The following is a 17,367-nucleotide window of genomic DNA, read 5'->3' as shown; positions in this document are numbered from 1 at the left end:
CATGGTGGCACCCCTTAGCTATTTCACTCTGGAGATGTAAAACTCAAGACAACAACCAACCAACCAACCAACCAACCAAACAAACAAACAAAAAAACCCCGAAAAACCCCAACCCAAAAACTCAAACCCAACCAATTCTGGACTTCCACGAGTTGGCTGATTCAATCCTGTGCCACCTCCCAGCCTGCTGGCCATGACCCGGTGATGTGATACTCCAGAAAGCCGAAGGAGATGGCTATCTTCATGTTTTTTCTTTTATTTTTTTTTGGGGGGGGGGGCAGGTGGAGTGGGGCTCACAAGGTGGCCCAGCACTGCAGGGTAGAGACCAAATGGCATGGGAGAAGATGTGCCTCACACCTGCCTTCTCCACCTGCCCACCCCAGTGCCAAGGTGGCCACTGGCTCCTTGGGGGGATCCAGCCTGTGGCCCCATCCATGGGGAATACCCCTACAGTAGAGTTACCAGAGTTTTTCTCTTCTTAGAAACATCATTAGGATTGAAAAATGAATCTCTTGCTTGCACGTTTTGCATAAATACATGGTAAGTTATCAATTGATGTTCAAATAGCTTAATTGAGTTTGAGGGGGGGAAAGGTCATTTAATTGGTCTATTGAAATGTTAACAGAAACAGATATGGCCTGGAATGGACTGTAATGGCTGCATGCGGCACTGATGTCTGCATTCACTTGCAAAATTGTTAATTAGGGCACTTTGGTAGTTCATTTGCTTTTGCATTGATGTGCTTAGTCCAAGGAGAGAAATCGGGTTTTGTGTATAGTATTTACATGGGGCAGCAGAGACTTCACATATGCTCTCGGTAATAAGGAAGATAAATTGTAAATCAGACTTGTTTTATGAATTATGCTGGTGCCTTCATTAGCATGTTTCCAGTTACACAAGTCAGCTTCTAGTAGGTGGTATTTTTTCATATGTGATTGAGTTTGATACTTATATATATTTGCTTCACTTTTTAAAATAGTAGTGGACTTGAGAAATGCTACAATATGTTTTTTAGAAGTTATGTATTCAAATTGTTTTAGACTATATTAAAAAAAAGGAGTTCCTATGCAAGAGAAGGCATATTTCACTCTGGAGATGTAAAACTCAAGACAAAACCAACCAACCAACCAACCAAACAAACAAACAAAAAAACCCCCGAAAAACCCCAACCCAAAAACTCAAACCCAACCAATTCTGGACTTCCACGAGTTGGCTGATTCAATCCTGTGCCACCTTCGCTGAGCTCCTGAGGAAGGTGCTAGGTCCTTAAATATACACCAGAACAATATATTAAGTTGCAATTCCTGACCCACAGTCATCAGTCGCCAGAAGTTATAAAACCAGTTCTTTGTACGCGCTTGAAGTCCCTCACGCCCCTCTTACCGAACATAAACCTTCAAGGTACGGGTGTTTTGGACGTGGGGATGGGGAGACGGCGCTGGCTGCCCACCCGCGTTTGCTGCGGGTTGTAATTGCGGGGATTAATGCCGGTGCTGTTTCGGGATAGAATTGCTGGGTGCAAAGCTTTATGTTTGAATGGGCCGCGAGAAGGCTGCGTTGTGCGTGGTACGGAACAATACATTATACTGCAGCTACTCTTCATGAACAGAGGCAGTGAGAAAAAACAAGGGAAAAACCGCTAGCTGTGAATCCTCACTTCTGCGGTGGGGATATTCGGTCGTCCCTCTGCAAGAGGAGCAGAGCAGGAAAGAAGGTGATGTTTTAGGACAGATCACATGCTGATGTTAACAGCGCCTAAATGAGGAAGTTTTTTTTTTTTTTTGTCCCTTACAAATCTCGCATCACCCCGGTGTTGTAACATGGTGTGCGACGGGCAGCAGCGTCCCTGGCTCCGTCGGGCGTTCGCGTAGCGAGAGCTGGCGCGGGCTTCCTTCGCTCGCCCGTGCTTGTGCAAGGGCTTGTGCGGAGCTCACAAACCTGCGCGCTGCAGCTATCTAGTTGTGCAAGTTTAATCAGCGGCCCAGGACGCGGCTTTGTGACTGTATGCAAATGTATTTACATAGCAATGGGCCTTGAGGTCTTTAAAGGAGGCAACAAAGTTGAAGACTGAGGCCAACAAATAAATGAAAGTTTCTCTAAATCCATTGGATAATAGAGGCAGTGTTAAGGCTAACCACAGTGTTGAACTAAACAGAGGGATTACTCCTGGGTTTTGCATCAGTTGCTTTCTGCCGGGTGGCCTCACTTGTCAAAAAAAAAAAAAAAAAAAAAAAAGTTTAACGGGGGAACATTCACATGGCACGTTGAGAAAAGAAGTATGCTTAATTCCATCAAAGCTCAGAAATCAGTCATTAATTTATTCTAACCTCCAATTGTTGGTCATTTGTGAAACATCTGGCCTTTAAGTCGTAGGAACCTAAACATAAGCACAATGGGAGCTCTTCTGCAGACGCAGGTTGGCGCTGGTGGGGGTGCTGCCGCGGCAGGCGTGTGGGGGTACGGGTGCGTGTGGGTGCGTGCGTTACATAAGTTTCGGCTGCCACTTAATGGCGGGGAACTTTGGAACATACGGAAAGGAATCCTTCAGTTAATTTACTCTCGAAATTAGATTATTGTTCATTTGCATCTGGGAAAAGTTCTGCCATTAAAAAGAGTCTCCGTCTTCATGGTGAGTTCACAGTCAGATATTTAGCAATCTTGCAGCTTGCTAGTCAGAAATAGTTTCTAATGAAGTTGAAATTTGAGATAGAAAATGTATAAAAGCTTTCAGGAAAGACATACCCTATTTTCCATATGGCTAAGTAATTGTTATGATGTTTGTTTTAAAGCTGGACTTAGACACTCCTGACTGCCCTCTAATTTGATATGGCTGGTCCAGACGATTCCTACTGACGAAACTTTCCTAGCGGAATGCAGTGAAGGAGATAAATAATTTTGCAGCTATAAGCACGTTGCAAAGTATAGAAAATAACTCGGTCGTCCTTACTGTAGCGCGTAGAACAGTCTTCAGGTTATTTGGAAGTAAGTGTTTAAAAGCAGATTGGAAACAATGGGGGAACCTTGAAGCTGGCAAAAGCCTAAATTTTGTTGATCTTAAAATAACGACTCTGCTATTTAACTCTGAGGGCTGGGCTTTGGGTTGAGCGGGGTGGGGGGGGTATAGGGGTCTGCATATATAGCTTGAACATTGCAACCTCCCCCTTCCCTGATGAAACCCGCTGTATTTCCTAAGGGCGCAGAATGAATTTAGAAATTAAATGTGACAGACAAATGCAGCTCTGTCAGTGCGCGCTGTCAGAGCGACGCAGGGTTTTCAGCTGTTTCTGTCCCGAGGAACTTCCCTGCTCGTCCTTTTGTTGTTCCTAAAGCCCAGCGCTTTCCCCTTGGCCTGGCCGTTTGTTTTCCGGGTAAGAAGAGGCTTGCCGCAGCTCTAATGCTATTTGGACAAACTGTTTGGATGCCATCCAAGCACATAACAAGGAAAAACAATTTTGAAGGTTTTGTATAAAGTGGATCTTCCTCTTAATATTTGTTTATCCTTTCTTCATCGCTAAGTAAATAAATCTTTAATCCACACTCCATTGTAAAATTTACTGTATCAGTCCCTAGACCATTGCAACTCACTTCAAATGGCGTTTTATTCTACTGTTCAAAAGGATATTTGCAATTATTGCAGTTTGACACCAATTATACTAAAAAAAATACAATGAGTGAATTAGGGGTGACTTAATACATTTTTAATTTTTATTATTTACTTGCCACTTCTACATGGCGGCCAGCATTTTGCAAGGTGAATTGGAAGCGTTTGTGAGTATGCAAGCACTCCCGTATTGTGTTTTGTGTGTATGTGCATATGTGCGTGTGTATATACAATACATGCAAATACCCTGCGTAAAAATCAGAACGTGGAGCCATGCACGGAAGTCGTGTTTCAACTTTGTTAGAGCTGTCGTTCCAGAAGCACTGATGTCCAAAGCACTGTTAGGATAGTCGAGATGAGAGAAAAAAAATCTCTTTAAACAGCTTGTGAAACGTAATGTTTGAAATGGGGCTTTGCGAACGTGCAGATTATGGCTTGCGTAGTGACTCCTTCCCGCTTCCTGGGAAATGAGCTGTTGACATTCTTTTGGGTCATCATCCGAGATAGGAGGGCAACCACAAGGATTTAGCAGATAAATTCATCCAAAAAGACCTTTATCCATTTCATTGCAACTTGGAAACGTTCATGTCGAATAGCAGCATTAATGTAGCCCTTTTAGCCCTTCAAAGTGAGCCTTGTGTTAAAAAAAAAAAAAAATTCAAATGACCAGAGTAATAACTTCTTTAGGTCTTCTAAGAGGTAATTCATTATTTACATAATTCTGGAGCATAAACCAATCTTTCCTTCAAGAGTCTCTGAAATAGAATTGGGATCTTAGGCAGTGACAGAGTCTCTTTTGAATTCTAATCGACTGGATCTGTCTCAAATTCATTTCTAGTTTATTGTAAACAGTAGAATTTAAATTAATTTCTTCTTATCTTGTCCTTTGAAGGAAACTAGCAACACGTTTAAAAGGTTTTATTTTTAAATGCAACTCGGTGTTAATTTTATTTTTATTATGCCTTTTTTTCTTTTCTTTTTTTTTTAACTTTGTAACGCAGGTGTCCAGCAGGATGGGTTTTGACAGCCAGGCGAGGCTTATGCACTAGGATAGGTTATTATTAAATAAATAGGGGAGGGGGAAAAAAAAAAACTTTTTGACTTGAACTCGAATGATACTATATGGGCTGAATGTGCAGGAAAGGTTCCCACAATGCACTGTGCAAACGCAGGCTAACAAACACCCCGCTGCGTTGAAAACCCCCAAAAAAGACAAAAGCACAATGCGATAGAGAGCTTACCACCGGTAGCTTTCAAAACGACAAACTAGGCAAACTATACATCTCCACCACTCCAATTTTGTCAGAATGCTAATGAGCTTGCTCTGATCTTTACTCGGCTTCCCATGTTTTCTACATCTTCAAGGACCACATGGCGCTAGCAAAATAAAGACAACTAAATGAGAATTTCGAATGCTTTTTGTGTTAGGACCTGGTGCCTTTCAGTTGACGCACTCGTTGAATATTCTCAACTTAAAAGCGTACAACAGGGGGCTGGGTATGAACTTTTTAGCAGGGGGAAATTTGTACAAAAGTAAATTAGTGTGATGAGGAAAATATGAGAAAAATTTCTGATTAATTTCCACTCTATAATATCAATGACACCTCCAGCCCCTCTCATACTCTTCTAACAAGAGATGCTGATAAAAGATGAATGATTCTGTGTTGTTCGCAGTGAATGTTTAGTGGTTTTTTAATAGCAGCATTCTACATAAAAGGCACCAGGAAGTACTCTGCATTAGCAGTTGAGATCACTAGTTAATAGGATGATGTCTTTTAGCTTTTGTCACAAGATTATTAGAAAGGATGGGTTTCTGTTCTCATCCTGGCATACTTTGGAGTGCTTGTTAAGTGCAAGTGCTAAAATACAGGTTTCTCCATATTGTTTTGCATGCAAAGTAAAAGCCCTTTTAATGTAACACCTTTTACTTTTTTTTCTTTTTTTTTTTAAACCAGGTGATTTTTGTCATTGATCTCTTTTCTACCGCCTTTAGCTGTATTAATAACTTGGAGTGTTCTGCTTCTCAATGGGCACTAGCTGACGTGGATGGGTATAGATTCACTATCAAAAATAAATCCCTCATATGCCCTACGCTTTCACAAACTTGATTACCAAGCTGCATTTACCAGTCTGCATTATTCTGTCTCGAATGCTTCTTAGTCGAGTCTGTCAGTCCATAATACAAATCTGTGCTTGGGGAGGGACAGCTAAGGTAGGAGGAGGTGTCATACTCTCTTAAACAAGTTTTGTCTTTTAAATAAAATTGAAGTAAATGCACGTTTGTAGTCAGCAGTTCAGTTCTGCGTGAGAGAGGGGCTCTGTTTAAAAATGGTTTTTGTGGCTGTCCTGGCAATCAGCAGGAAAGGATACGCTCGTGTATTTGCCTTAGTACCAAAAGTGCCTTTGGTACTTTTGTTTACTTCTGTATTCAAAATATGCTTCCCTCCACTAACTCTTCTTCTTATTCAAACTCACCTGTGCGGCTGGGCCAGCTCTGCCTTGTCATCTCCTTAGGAGGAGTGTAGCTGTGGCTCTTTGCTTGGGGAAACATAAGCAGAACATGCCTAGATCTTTGTGCATACATATAAGCAGACCGTTGTAGCTGGACAGGGAAGTAAATGCAGTAAACCACTAATAGCAAATAGTGTGGGACAGAAGAAAGGGTTTTGACATTTAAAAACAAGAAGATGATCAGTGATTTTTAGTGTAACTTCATAACATTTCACAGAACTATGCATCAGTAGATGCTACGTTTTTGAAACTGAGCAATATTATCAAATGCTTCATGAGATGCTTCTCTCTCATGGGTTTAGGTATGTTGAATTGCTCCAAGGATGAGATCATGTGAGTTTTGGCAACCACCAAATCTCTCTGGATGAATGAAGTGTGACCATGTTATGGTCTGGGCCTGGTTTACAGTATGGTAACCAGGCTTGCATGTCACCTGTAAGTGTAACCTGGCCGACTTTATCACACTGAAGCCCACAGAGCTCTGTAGAAACGCCTACTAAAATTGTAGACAAACTGCACAAAGCCATTCATTAAAACTCGTTATTGCAAATGAATTGGCAAGCTAGTAAGCTGATTTACTGAAATGAGTCATAAGGGTCCAGATCTGTCCCTTTCATACATTAATTTCTGTACAAGTACTATTTTTGTAGTCACCAGTTACGTATTTTTGAACCGTTGAGAACTTCTTGAGCTCTTGAGGCTTGTCAGCCTTTCTCCTGTTTCTCATCTGTCATGCTGGCTCCACAGAGTCTCTTACTGGTAAACTCATTCCTCTCTGGTCTCTAACTCCCCTTTTAGAAGTTCTTGTGAGGCAATCTTAGCTCACTTTTTTTGGTAAAGGAAGATCAGCCTGTCACACCTTTCTGAATGTCCAGCATTTCTACAGCTGAAGAGCTCCCATTGAGTAAATATACCATGTCAGCATCCGGAGTACACTGTTCTTACTCTCTAATTCACGTGTCTTCAGTCTTAATGTCTATATTTGTAGGCAGAAGTTCCCAGGAGGAGACTCTTTTGAGACCAGAAGCAGGCAGCATGCTTGTTTAACCTTCCCAGAACAAGTGCATTAAATTGTTAAAGAAACACAGCAGCTAAAATAGCAATATTTACATTTTCTTAAAGTAACACAGAATTGCCATTGGCTGCCTAAGGACAGAAAGATAAGTAGGCCTCTTCTCCATGTACTTCGCTGGCTATAGACTCATCATTGTCTTAAAAGAACCTGTCAACAAAGTGCTTGAAGCCAGTTTGGAGAAGTGAATCTTAACCCAATGTTGTCCGTGTAGCAGGAGGCCACTCTGGGAGTGCCCTAGGCACTATGAATAGACTTGCAAGCCTTCCAAAAGTCTTGCAAGACCCAACAGACACTTGCTTCTTTTAACTGATTTCCATCTTTCTTTGTGGTATTGCATTATAAACGATCTTTCATGTGGTAGGCACGGTCTTTGGCTTCCTGCCTGGGAGTTAGCTTTCTCTAATGCCTGATTGTAAAGAGAAAGGCACTTTGGATACCCTAGGACTCCCTGCCTGAGATGCCACTTCAGTCTATAGAAAGCCTTGTTTGTTTTGTTTTGTTACTTTTTTTTTTTTTTTTGGGGGGGGGGTTCTCCTTCACACCACCAAAAACACTTTGCTGTCAGCACTAGAAACTGTGGGGCCCCAGGACACCTGAACCTAACTGAACTTGCCCATTTAGTTCAGGGAAGTTTTTGATGCCAGAAGCACAAGTCTGTCAACCACCGGTAAGAGCAGTCATCTTCATTAACACCAATACCAGGTGACATTCAATACCAGCCATCACCTCACTTCAGGCGGTTGTCCGTGTTAAATTCAGCACTGTCCATTGAACAGGTCATTTCTCACTATCCACCATCCCTTCCCCGCCCCAAGAGACGATGTTCTGAAGGAAATAAGACAACATTTGGTAAAAATGAGATAATATGTCTCCTACCAGAGCACGACCCAAAGACAAAGGTTTACTTTCCCCTCAGTTCAGCGTCTTAGTAAGCCTTCTCTCAGCATCTTAGTCAGCCTTCACTTCACATATAAGCAAGCAAGTGGGGCATGAACTGCTCTGAGGAGCAGTCAGGAGCAGTAGAGAAATTACTGTCACTTTTAAGAAAGCATCTACTTTTCAACCTGCAAGCAACACAGTTGACCTCCTAGATGGTCTCCTGCTCTTGGTGAATTTCCAAGCATGAACTACTGTTTTTCTGTAGCTTCAGGTACTCAAGTGTATCAGTTAAAGGCACCTGTTTCCTGTGCTGCTAGCAAAGGTCTGGTGCATCCATTCTCCAAGCCCATGTGTCTTCTGAAATTGTGCTACGCTGGAAAATATGGGTACTAGCAATTCCATCAGGTGATCAAGGACATGTGCTGGTTCTAGCAGTGCAAGCCCTGCTCAGTGCTATGAGATTTGTGCAGATGCTGTCCTAAAGGTGGGATATTTATTATTTTCTAGTGGTCACTGTGTTGACTTGTAGTGTAAAATAGCAGAGTACATACTCCAAGAAAATCATCACTTTTCAGGCAGTTTGTCTTTCATTAAAGCTTCAGTCCTGTGATAATCGAGGTTGCCAAGACTGCAGCCCACAGATGTTTGTCTTGCTGCGAGCCAGTCCTGTTCCAAGCAGAGTAAATCCTAAGACACTCTGAGATGTGGTCAGAGCCGTGAAGTTCTGTTTACACAGCTCTCCAAATTTTAAATACGCTGCCTGGTTTATGATGTTTCAGAAACCAAAGAACTTAAATGTTTCCTGCTTGGTAGTAAGCTACTTTCATATGTTCTTATGATAAAGGAGTTCACTTGGCAGCGACTCCGTTTTGTTAGGGTTACAGTACTTTTGGGGGGCTGAAATGGTCAGTGCGCCGTAGTGCAACGCTGCGTGGCAGATTCTTGGTGGTCGTTACCTACCGTTATGAGACTTTATTGTGTGGACATCAATGTCTCCTACAGAACCACTCTCAGACACTGAGTTATTGGCCATGAATTTGCCTTTCCAATGTTCCTTAAGCATTTGGCCATCAGTTCAGGCTAGGAGAATTGTATTAGGGCTTCATCTGATAGCTAGGTCTTCTGTAGTGTCATCTAAGCAAGAATGCCATCCTGTTTATCTGTTGTTGGCTGTTCTTATTTGTTTTTAGCGTTTTTTTTTTGTTTGTTTGTTTGTTTTTTTTTAATAATTAAGGAGGTCTTTGCTCAGTGAAAGGAAAACGTTTTCTGGAAGAAAGCTGGCTATGGTAAATCTGGAAGGGAGCGTGAAGTTCGAAGTGAAGCTGCCCATGTATTCATACTGAGGTGCCTACTGCAGTTTCTCTTTGGACACTTGGACCATTGTAGAGTTATTTTAAGCCAAACTGACATTTTCAGCTGAAGTCTTGGGTTGTCCTCTGAAAGTGAGGATACAGTTTTTTGAAAGTTTAGTTTAGTTTAATTGCTCTCTACTCCTATCCTCACGGGACCTGCTTCAGTAAGAGCAACTGAGGCTCCAGGTGGGACTCAGCTCCACCAGCTGTGTGTGTTAGAAAGCTGACTGCATAGCCCTGGGGCAAAACTGACCGCCATCCCCCACCCCCCGCAGAGGGAGATTCCTCCCAGCCATCCAAAATAACAACTTTGTGAAAAACTCCTTCCTGCAGGCAAGCAATGGAGCTGAGGGGACCGGCTGAGGTACAGAGGAGTATTAGATCCCTCAAGTTAGGTCTGATGAAGTCCATCCTGCCTGTCCAGCGTAGGCTTTTAGGAGTAACTCCTGCACAGGAGCTTGTATTGTGAGATACCTGGAAAGAGGTGGGTTTTTCAGAAAATTGGTCTCTTCTAGGGTGCCTCAGTTTCACCTAGAAACTGTTAGGCCCCAGATCACTAGCTGTTTAAAAAAATCCACCACAGCTTTCGACTGAGTTGGATGCCTTTTGAGATACAGCTGGTGTCCTATTCTTTATGAAGAGTATCTGTTGTGAACGTAGGCTTTTCTATTATGTATTTGTTAAATTTAGTAATTTGCCTTAAAAATTATAGCTTATTTGGGCATTAACTGTTCACACTGAGCGAGATCAGAAGACTGTTAAAAGCAGTGGAAAGTCTGCCGTTGATTTCAAAGGGTTTGAGACCTTCGCTTATGCTTTGTTTGTGATGTGAGGTCGCTCGGCTAAGACATACAGTGTTGCTTCTCTTCCTTTCTTGTGTGTCCTTCTCTTAAAGCTGTAATGGCTATCGTGGCCCAGTGGTCTCAACCATAAGTACTCTTACTGTCTGCTGGAGGGACAGGTTGAATCCAGGCAGGTGAAAGAAATTCTGCTTATGGTAACCTGTCCCCAGGGAACGCTTCATTTAACCTCTAAAAATTAAAAGTTAGCTTATGTCCTGAAGCAGGAGGATCTGATTCCTGCCTCTTGGGTTTTTTGTTTGTTTGTGTCAGTATTTACTCTTACCACTTGGCCTTCCCATACATCCATTCCACCTGGCTGTAGCTCTTGCTGAGCTCTTAGTCTCAACGTTGCCATGCGGCAAGGAGTTCTGCTGCTAAACGATGAGGCTTTGAGGGAAGGTGCTTCTTTTTTCCAGTTTTAAGCTGAAGCTTCCACGCCGTTGAATTTTCCCCGGTCCTTACGAGACAAGACAGGACACCTCCTAGAACTCCTCTTCACTTGGCAATCACAGTCTCCCGCAGGTAGACGCCCCAGTCGCTCCCAATCCAGAAAGCCCTAAAAACTCGTCGCCCCAGTTGGATGCCTGCAACTTCTTCTGGCGGGCAAATAAACGCGGCGGTGTCCGCTTTCAAAAAACCTTCCAGTGAAATCGCTGGAAATTGCTGGCATCTGTCTGGCTCTTGGTGGCCAGCTAGCTTCTGTCAAATAACAAAGAGCACCGTCCTCCAGAAGAGGGGCAGAGTGAAGTTGGCCCGTTTTGGCCATTATTCGCCCGCTGTAGTTCGCATGCGCTGGCGTTCTCCCGCTGGCCTCTTCACCCAAGTGTGCGGAGTGAAGAAAGCTTCTTCTATTCTGTTTTAAAACTGTGGGTAAACAGCAGCAAATGGGTGAAGAATGGGCTCGGCCTTAAGTAGGTTGTTTTTCACGTCGTTCGGGGGAGGTAAATGGGGAGACGCGGAGTTTTCTGTGTTTCACCCTGACACCGTGGCACGCAGTATACACAGTGCAAATAAAATTTAAAAACAACTGCTGCCTAAGAGGGCGCACAAAGTGCTCTCTGTGAACCTGTTATTTCTTGCCACATTGAAAGGGCTGGGCTTGGATGCTGATAGAAAGCCTTTATTATTTATCTTCTTTAGGTTGTAAGTCATTTTTGCACAACAGCTAAATACATTTACATGTAAGGATTTTTTCTTTTTTTAATATTAATCCATTGGCTTATCTTGACAGATTTACAACAGTATAAAGTGTAGAGAAGTTACTGTGTTCATCCATTTACACTGTAAACTAATCTTGTCCCTGCACGTTGCTGCTTTTTCTTCCTTTTAAGTGGTATTCACAGTGTTTTGTAGCACTTTGTTTTCTTAGCAATGTACAGTTTTACTATGTTAATCCATATTTGGTTTATCTAATGACTAGCTGCCCAGAGAGCTTAAACATAATGGATCTAATGGCACATATATGTACTGATAGATAGCTGATCACACGAGGTGGGTTTGGAAGTATTTTTAGCAGGGGAAGAAAAAAAAAGAAGAGAATAGCTATTTGTCAAAATACTCCTTATTTAAATATTTAACAAATAATTAGCTTACAGTTTAAACAAAAATTCATTTGTAAATCCTGTAGAATGTGAAGGGAAAGGTATTTTTTTTTAAAAAAAGACTGCCTGGAAGCCATTCGGCATTAAAACAAGCTGGTCGCTGGTATTGTTCTCAAAAACGGCTAACATATAAACAGGCTTGTAATTCTTGAGCATTGGAGATGAAAATTGGCTCAAGTCATTGCTGAATAACCAGCACGAAGATCATATTTGAATACGTGTGATTAACCACAGGAGGAAAGAATGGATTTTTTTTTTTTTTTTTTTTTTTTTTTGGCTGTTGTTACAAGCCTGCCTTGTAGGGACAAAATCACCAAACTTTGTGCTGCGGGAGCTGCTGTAGTGCGGTACCAAGAGGCAGCGGTCGGGAGGCGGTAGGTGCAGGGGAGGGGGGTCGCGGCGTCTTTGGGCTCTGCCCGGCTCGGGGTTGGGACCGTTCCTAATCGGCGAGGAGGGTGCCGGACGATGTCAAGTGAGGAGGGGAGCTGAGCCCGCATCCCTCTGCCCTCGGGCCGGACAAGGACACTGGAAAAAGGGCCCGGAGACTTGACGTGAGAGCATTCCTCGAGGAGGAATAAAACACGGCCGGTCCCCCCCCCCCTTTTATTTTATTAAAAAAAAAAAAAAGAGGAACAAAAAGGAAAAGAAATTAGAGAATCCCTGCCAGAAATTCTCATCAGCGAATATCCAGGACTGAAGTACGGCTGTGAAGGCTGTATTGTCTTTCTCCGTAAAGACGGGCGTACTCACAGCTCCGTCTTAGTTTCTGGGTTTGCATTTTTCAAATCTCTTGCTCTGCGTTCGGCATGCATGTGATGTTTGCAGCTCTGGCCAGCCCTGTTTGAAGACTGTTTTCAGAAGTCATTAATTGAACCCTACGATAAAAAGGTATAGCCGTAATTGTGTGTTCCAGAGAATAAATATGTGCTGCTAGATAGTTAACCAGGTGAGGTTAAACAAGATGAGATGAATTCCGGGCTTTTTAGAAAACTGACAGTCTTCATTTTAAGCTACAATGTAAAGTGCTTTATCCTGAGATTAGGTATTGTGGCAGAAGCTAAAACTGCCTTTTTCCCCTAACCGTGCCAGAATACAACCTCCTTTTCTTTTTGCGCTAACAAGACTGCTTTACCACCGCAGCCCACTCTAAGTAATTAAATCAATCCTTTGTACTTACCGTATTCTCCTCTAGTGACGGTACTAGATCTGATTATATGCTTCATGCATATTCAAAGTACGGCACTGACAGCTCTTTAATGAGCTCTTACTTAATCAGTACGAACAATGTTCATCTTGTTCTTTTTTTCCTCATACATTAGAGCTAGGAACAGTTGGGGAAAAAAATGAAACATCCAGCATTCATTTGAAAAATATATTGTACTTTGAAAAGTGTCTAAGCTGAGGAAGTTGCATTCTGCCCTTTAAAAGTCTGATGGACAAATTGGATTACTAGTATTGGATTAAATAACAAATGGTTAGAGGAGAAATGAGAAAAGCTCGCTGTGATCACAGGCTTTAATATTTTTTGTTACTTATAAAGCTGAAGGGGTCTTTAACCAGTTATTAAAGTCAGGATTAATTTGTAATGGTCCAACTTACTAGCTTTAAAAGGGTTTTGTTGTTGTTGTTGTTGTTGTTGTTTTTTATCTAAAACAATAGTGTAATGCATGTATTCCGGAAAAAAAAATAAGTTTAAGATGTGTGGGCTATTTATAGATTTTCATCTTCTTGTACTGGCTCAGATAAGGGGTTTGCATCCATAGTATCGATTTGTTCTCAAATGTGTTTTTCACTTCATTTAAATAATCTGTATAGTATTTTTTTTCAGAAAGCAACACAGATATTTTTCCAATTTTCGTTTTCAAACATTTGTAGCTAGTAAATTAAGCACTTGTTTTACACTTGGAAAACGGAAACATAAACAACCACAGCAGCAGAACAGCTTTACTGAGTGAAAAGGTGAAATTGAGTTGAGGAAAAGCTATTTTTCTATTTTGCTTTAGAAGTTGTCAGTGTGAGTTTAGCTTGCAGTCTTGCTGCTGTAATAACACTCACTTTTTCTTTGTTGAAAGTGTTTTGCAGGCATCCTTTCACCAAAGGAAAAAAAAGAAAGAAGTAAATTAGCTAATGGCACTGTGTTCTTTGAAAAGTGCTATTTAAAAACTATATATGTGGCAGTTCCTCTATTTTTTGCTTGCAGGAGAAGAATCTGTTTTGGCTATATGCACAAGAATTTAAAAGCTCGTGGTCAACAAATAAAATATCACGATCTACTGCTATTAATATTGCACACATGTGTCATTTCAGTGATCAAAAAGGCCTTCACCAGGGTACAATTGGCCTTTTTCCAAATTGCAAGCTTTTTCTCAGCTTTTTCTTTTTACTCTTTCTTCTTTTGTTGCTGCCCGGGGATTTGTGCCTATCGCAGCCGATATCACATGACCAGTGTTAGGGCATCACATGGTCCAAAGTGAAGACAAAAACAGCTCCCCGAAAAGATTAAAAATTCTGCAAAACAATAAAGACTTTGTTAAGTCGCTGTAAAACGACCTATTCTATGGATATTCCATATGCTTCAGTGTCAGCATAAAAATACTAGAATATACACCTGTTAAGCTGGGAACAGGCGAGCTTTCCCCAGGCCTTTGCTCAGTATACGTCGCAACTAACTTTATTTCACGTGGCGGAGGCGTGCGTTAATAGAAGGTGGTATCTTCAGTTTGTGCGCTTCGCATCATAAAATTAAGGTTCAGCTCCTCAGTTGGTGCAAACGAGCGCGACTCCCCTGAAACGTTTCTGCGTCTCGTCGCTGTGCGTTTCTAAAGGCTTGCAAAATCAAACACAGTCAGAGCTTGCATTTCTAATGACGTCTTCTACCCAGAGGTCCCAGGCCACCTCGCCAACAAGAAAGTTAGTGTCATAAAGTGAGTCAGAGGTGAGTCTAGCCACGGTGTGCCTAGCTGTGGGGTCTTTTCTTTCGCCTGCACTGTGGCAATCTCATGCATCACAGAACAAACTGGTATTTTGCACGGTTAAAAAAGCAGTCCTTCCCATCCCTCTCTCCCCCTGAAAAAGGAAGAACTTGGTACCTTGCAAGGAAAGGTTGCTCGCCTTGGTGAAGCCGAGTGTCGTCTGCTTCTCCAGGCGGACCCCATAGCTGGACCAAAACAGCGATTCCCTTGATCTGTAACTTAACAGCAAACTCTACCTATAGTCTTAATCCTGCTTGGCGGAGCGCTGCGCTGCCGGACGGTGCTGCAGATGCTGGGCGAGCGTGGCGTGACGCCCTCCGGCGCCGAACCGGGAGCGGGGCGCGTGGGGGAGAGGGCGGCTCCGGGGCCGCGGGAGCTGGGACCTGCCTGCAGAGCAGCCGCCGGCCCGCGCCACGGATCGGGTGCCCTGAGAGCCCCCCCTCCTCCCCCCCGGGACAGCCACGTAGGCCAGGAGCATCTCAGGGGGATAACAGGACCTCAAGGGGCGTCTGGCACGAAAGAGAAGGACGTGCCAAACGGCTCACGGGAAAAACGAGAACGGCCAAGTGGCGTAAATTCTTCTCTCCGCCTGGGTCCCTGCCCCAAACTGCCTCGCTCCTCTCGAAGCTCCTTTTCCTTCCCTTGCCTGGATCCATCAAGCCCCTGGGCCACAGAGGGGAGAAGCAAACCAAGAAGGCCCTTGTCCCTCTGGGCGTGCAGCAGGTCCGAGCCCGGGGAGGAAGGGGCTCTCCGGGCGGCTCCGGGCTTGCACGCTGCCGCCGCTTGGGTGTGAACGTGTGCGGCGCGCACCCGTGTGCAGCCGTTTCAAAAGCAAACGGCCAGAAACTGGAAACTTAGCACAAGTTTTCTGGCACATCTTTTTTTGGTATCTTTCCAGCTTCGGATGTTGGAAAATGCTTCTCCGCAACTTGCGCTCCTATGGTTTAAGTTAATAATACACCTTCCCCGAGTACGCAGCGCCTTGTATCAGAGATTTCCAAACTCTTTACAAACATGATTATTATACCCAAGATGCTTAAATACAGAGTGCTGCCCCTGGTCTCCCGGTGAATCAGTGTCGAAGCTGGGAGAAGGGCTCGGGGCTGCTGGCTCGTGCTCTTCTGCTGCTCTTCCAGCTTTCTTCGCAGATTCATTCATACAAAATATGCGAGGTTTGTAATTCCGGGAGGAACGTGCAGTGTTTGCTCCTCGGCTCCAGCTGAGCCACGAGAAAGGCAGGTGGCTCGAGGCAGAGGAGCAGCCACCCCGGAGGGCTTCAGCGAGGAGGGTCCGCAGCCCCCCGGCGGCTCCCTGCCCTTCTCCCCCCCACCCGCCCCGCGGCCCCGGGGCGCCGGGACGGTGCCGCGGAGTCTCCCGCGTGGCGGGGGGCTGCGGGAGCCTCCTGCCCGGAGGGCGGCGGGGGGCGAGCGCCGGCCAAGGCACTGCAGGTGCCAACAGCAGTGGGCTGCAGGACACAGGGTATTTTTGTCATTTAATATTTTTCCCAGTTGAGGATCTGCCTTGTACTGGTCAATGATCTGAGAGACTGATACTGCAAAAACCGAACTGAAATGTGTTGTTCAGCCTGGGAAATGTCATGTAAGTAATGAAGCATGTTCTGTTGCAGGGAGAAACACAGAGGAGGAAGAAGCTATGATGCAGGAGTGGTTCATGCTGGTTAATAAGAAAAATGCCTTAATAAGACGAATGAACCAGCTTTCTCTCCTGTAAGTACGGATGGATGCATGTATTTACAAAAGGCTGACTTGCAGGGATATCCGCTGCCCAGAATATAGGAGCAAAATTTTTCTTCTTCCCATTAGACTTCAAAACATTCCCTCGGAGATGAGCAGGCTGGAGGATTTGTTGAGTACATCGAGTCACTTGTTTCTCTCGTATTTCAGACTTGAAAATGGAAAGTGTGCAGTGACACAAGATTAGCCAGAGCTGTGAAAAAAATATGAAATATTAAGCGCAGTTATATTTTCACAGGCCAAGCCGTAGAATAAAATTGCATTGCAGCAGTGCGCAGATAGGTCTGAGCTGCGCCGTGCTGCCGATGCGCTGTGCGAAGACAATTCAGAGGGGGAAGAAAAAAAAAAAAAGAAAAACAAATTTAAGTCGGTAGCTGCTTTAGAGCAACCCGAAACCTCATCGCTAGGTTAGCAGCCCCGGGTCGCTGGAAGGGCGTTGGTGAAGCGGTGGCGGCGCGATGCTCCGGCGGGCGAGGCAGGCGCAGGAAGGCAGCCGGACTCGGCCTCCGCGCTGCCCGCCGCGCCGCTGCCCTGGTTTCTCCCAGTTCGGCGATGGTTTTCCTTTCGGTATGCCACCTAGCGTAGACGGCCGCATACTTCCCCTCTCCCGCAGCGGCAAGAATGTGCCGTGCTGAATTTCCTGCCGTGTCTGAACTTGATCGAAGACTCTGCCTCCAAATATTAAGCTTTCTAATCCCGTGTCTGATTTTCCTTCTTCGTCAGGTCAGAGTGTATGCTGGATAACAGTGCCACTGTCACATTAGCTCAGAGGCTGGTCAG

The 17,367-nt window shown here is 44.0% G+C and overlaps 1 protein-coding gene across 5 annotated transcripts in view; it reads left to right on the top strand.

Moving 5' to 3' along the window:
* EHBP1 (EH domain binding protein 1) overlaps positions 1-17,367 on the top strand; it is a 210,753-nt gene that overhangs the window by 186,143 nt on the left and 7,243 nt on the right. For all 5 annotated transcript variants that reach the window (XM_062571439.1, XM_062571442.1, XM_062571441.1 and 2 more), the window contains one exon: positions 16,461-16,560. In XM_062571439.1, coding sequence (XP_062427423.1) covers positions 16,461-16,560 — 100 coding nt within the window. The remainder of the gene's footprint in view (positions 1-16,460; positions 16,561-17,367) is intronic.

This window comes from Rhea pennata, chromosome 3 (genome assembly GCF_028389875.1).
Source record: "Rhea pennata isolate bPtePen1 chromosome 3, bPtePen1.pri, whole genome shotgun sequence".
NCBI classification, from domain to species: domain Eukaryota; kingdom Metazoa; phylum Chordata; class Aves; order Rheiformes; family Rheidae; genus Rhea; species Rhea pennata.
Note: the sequence above shows the minus strand (reverse complement) of the source record. Positions and strands in the feature narration are given on the sequence as shown.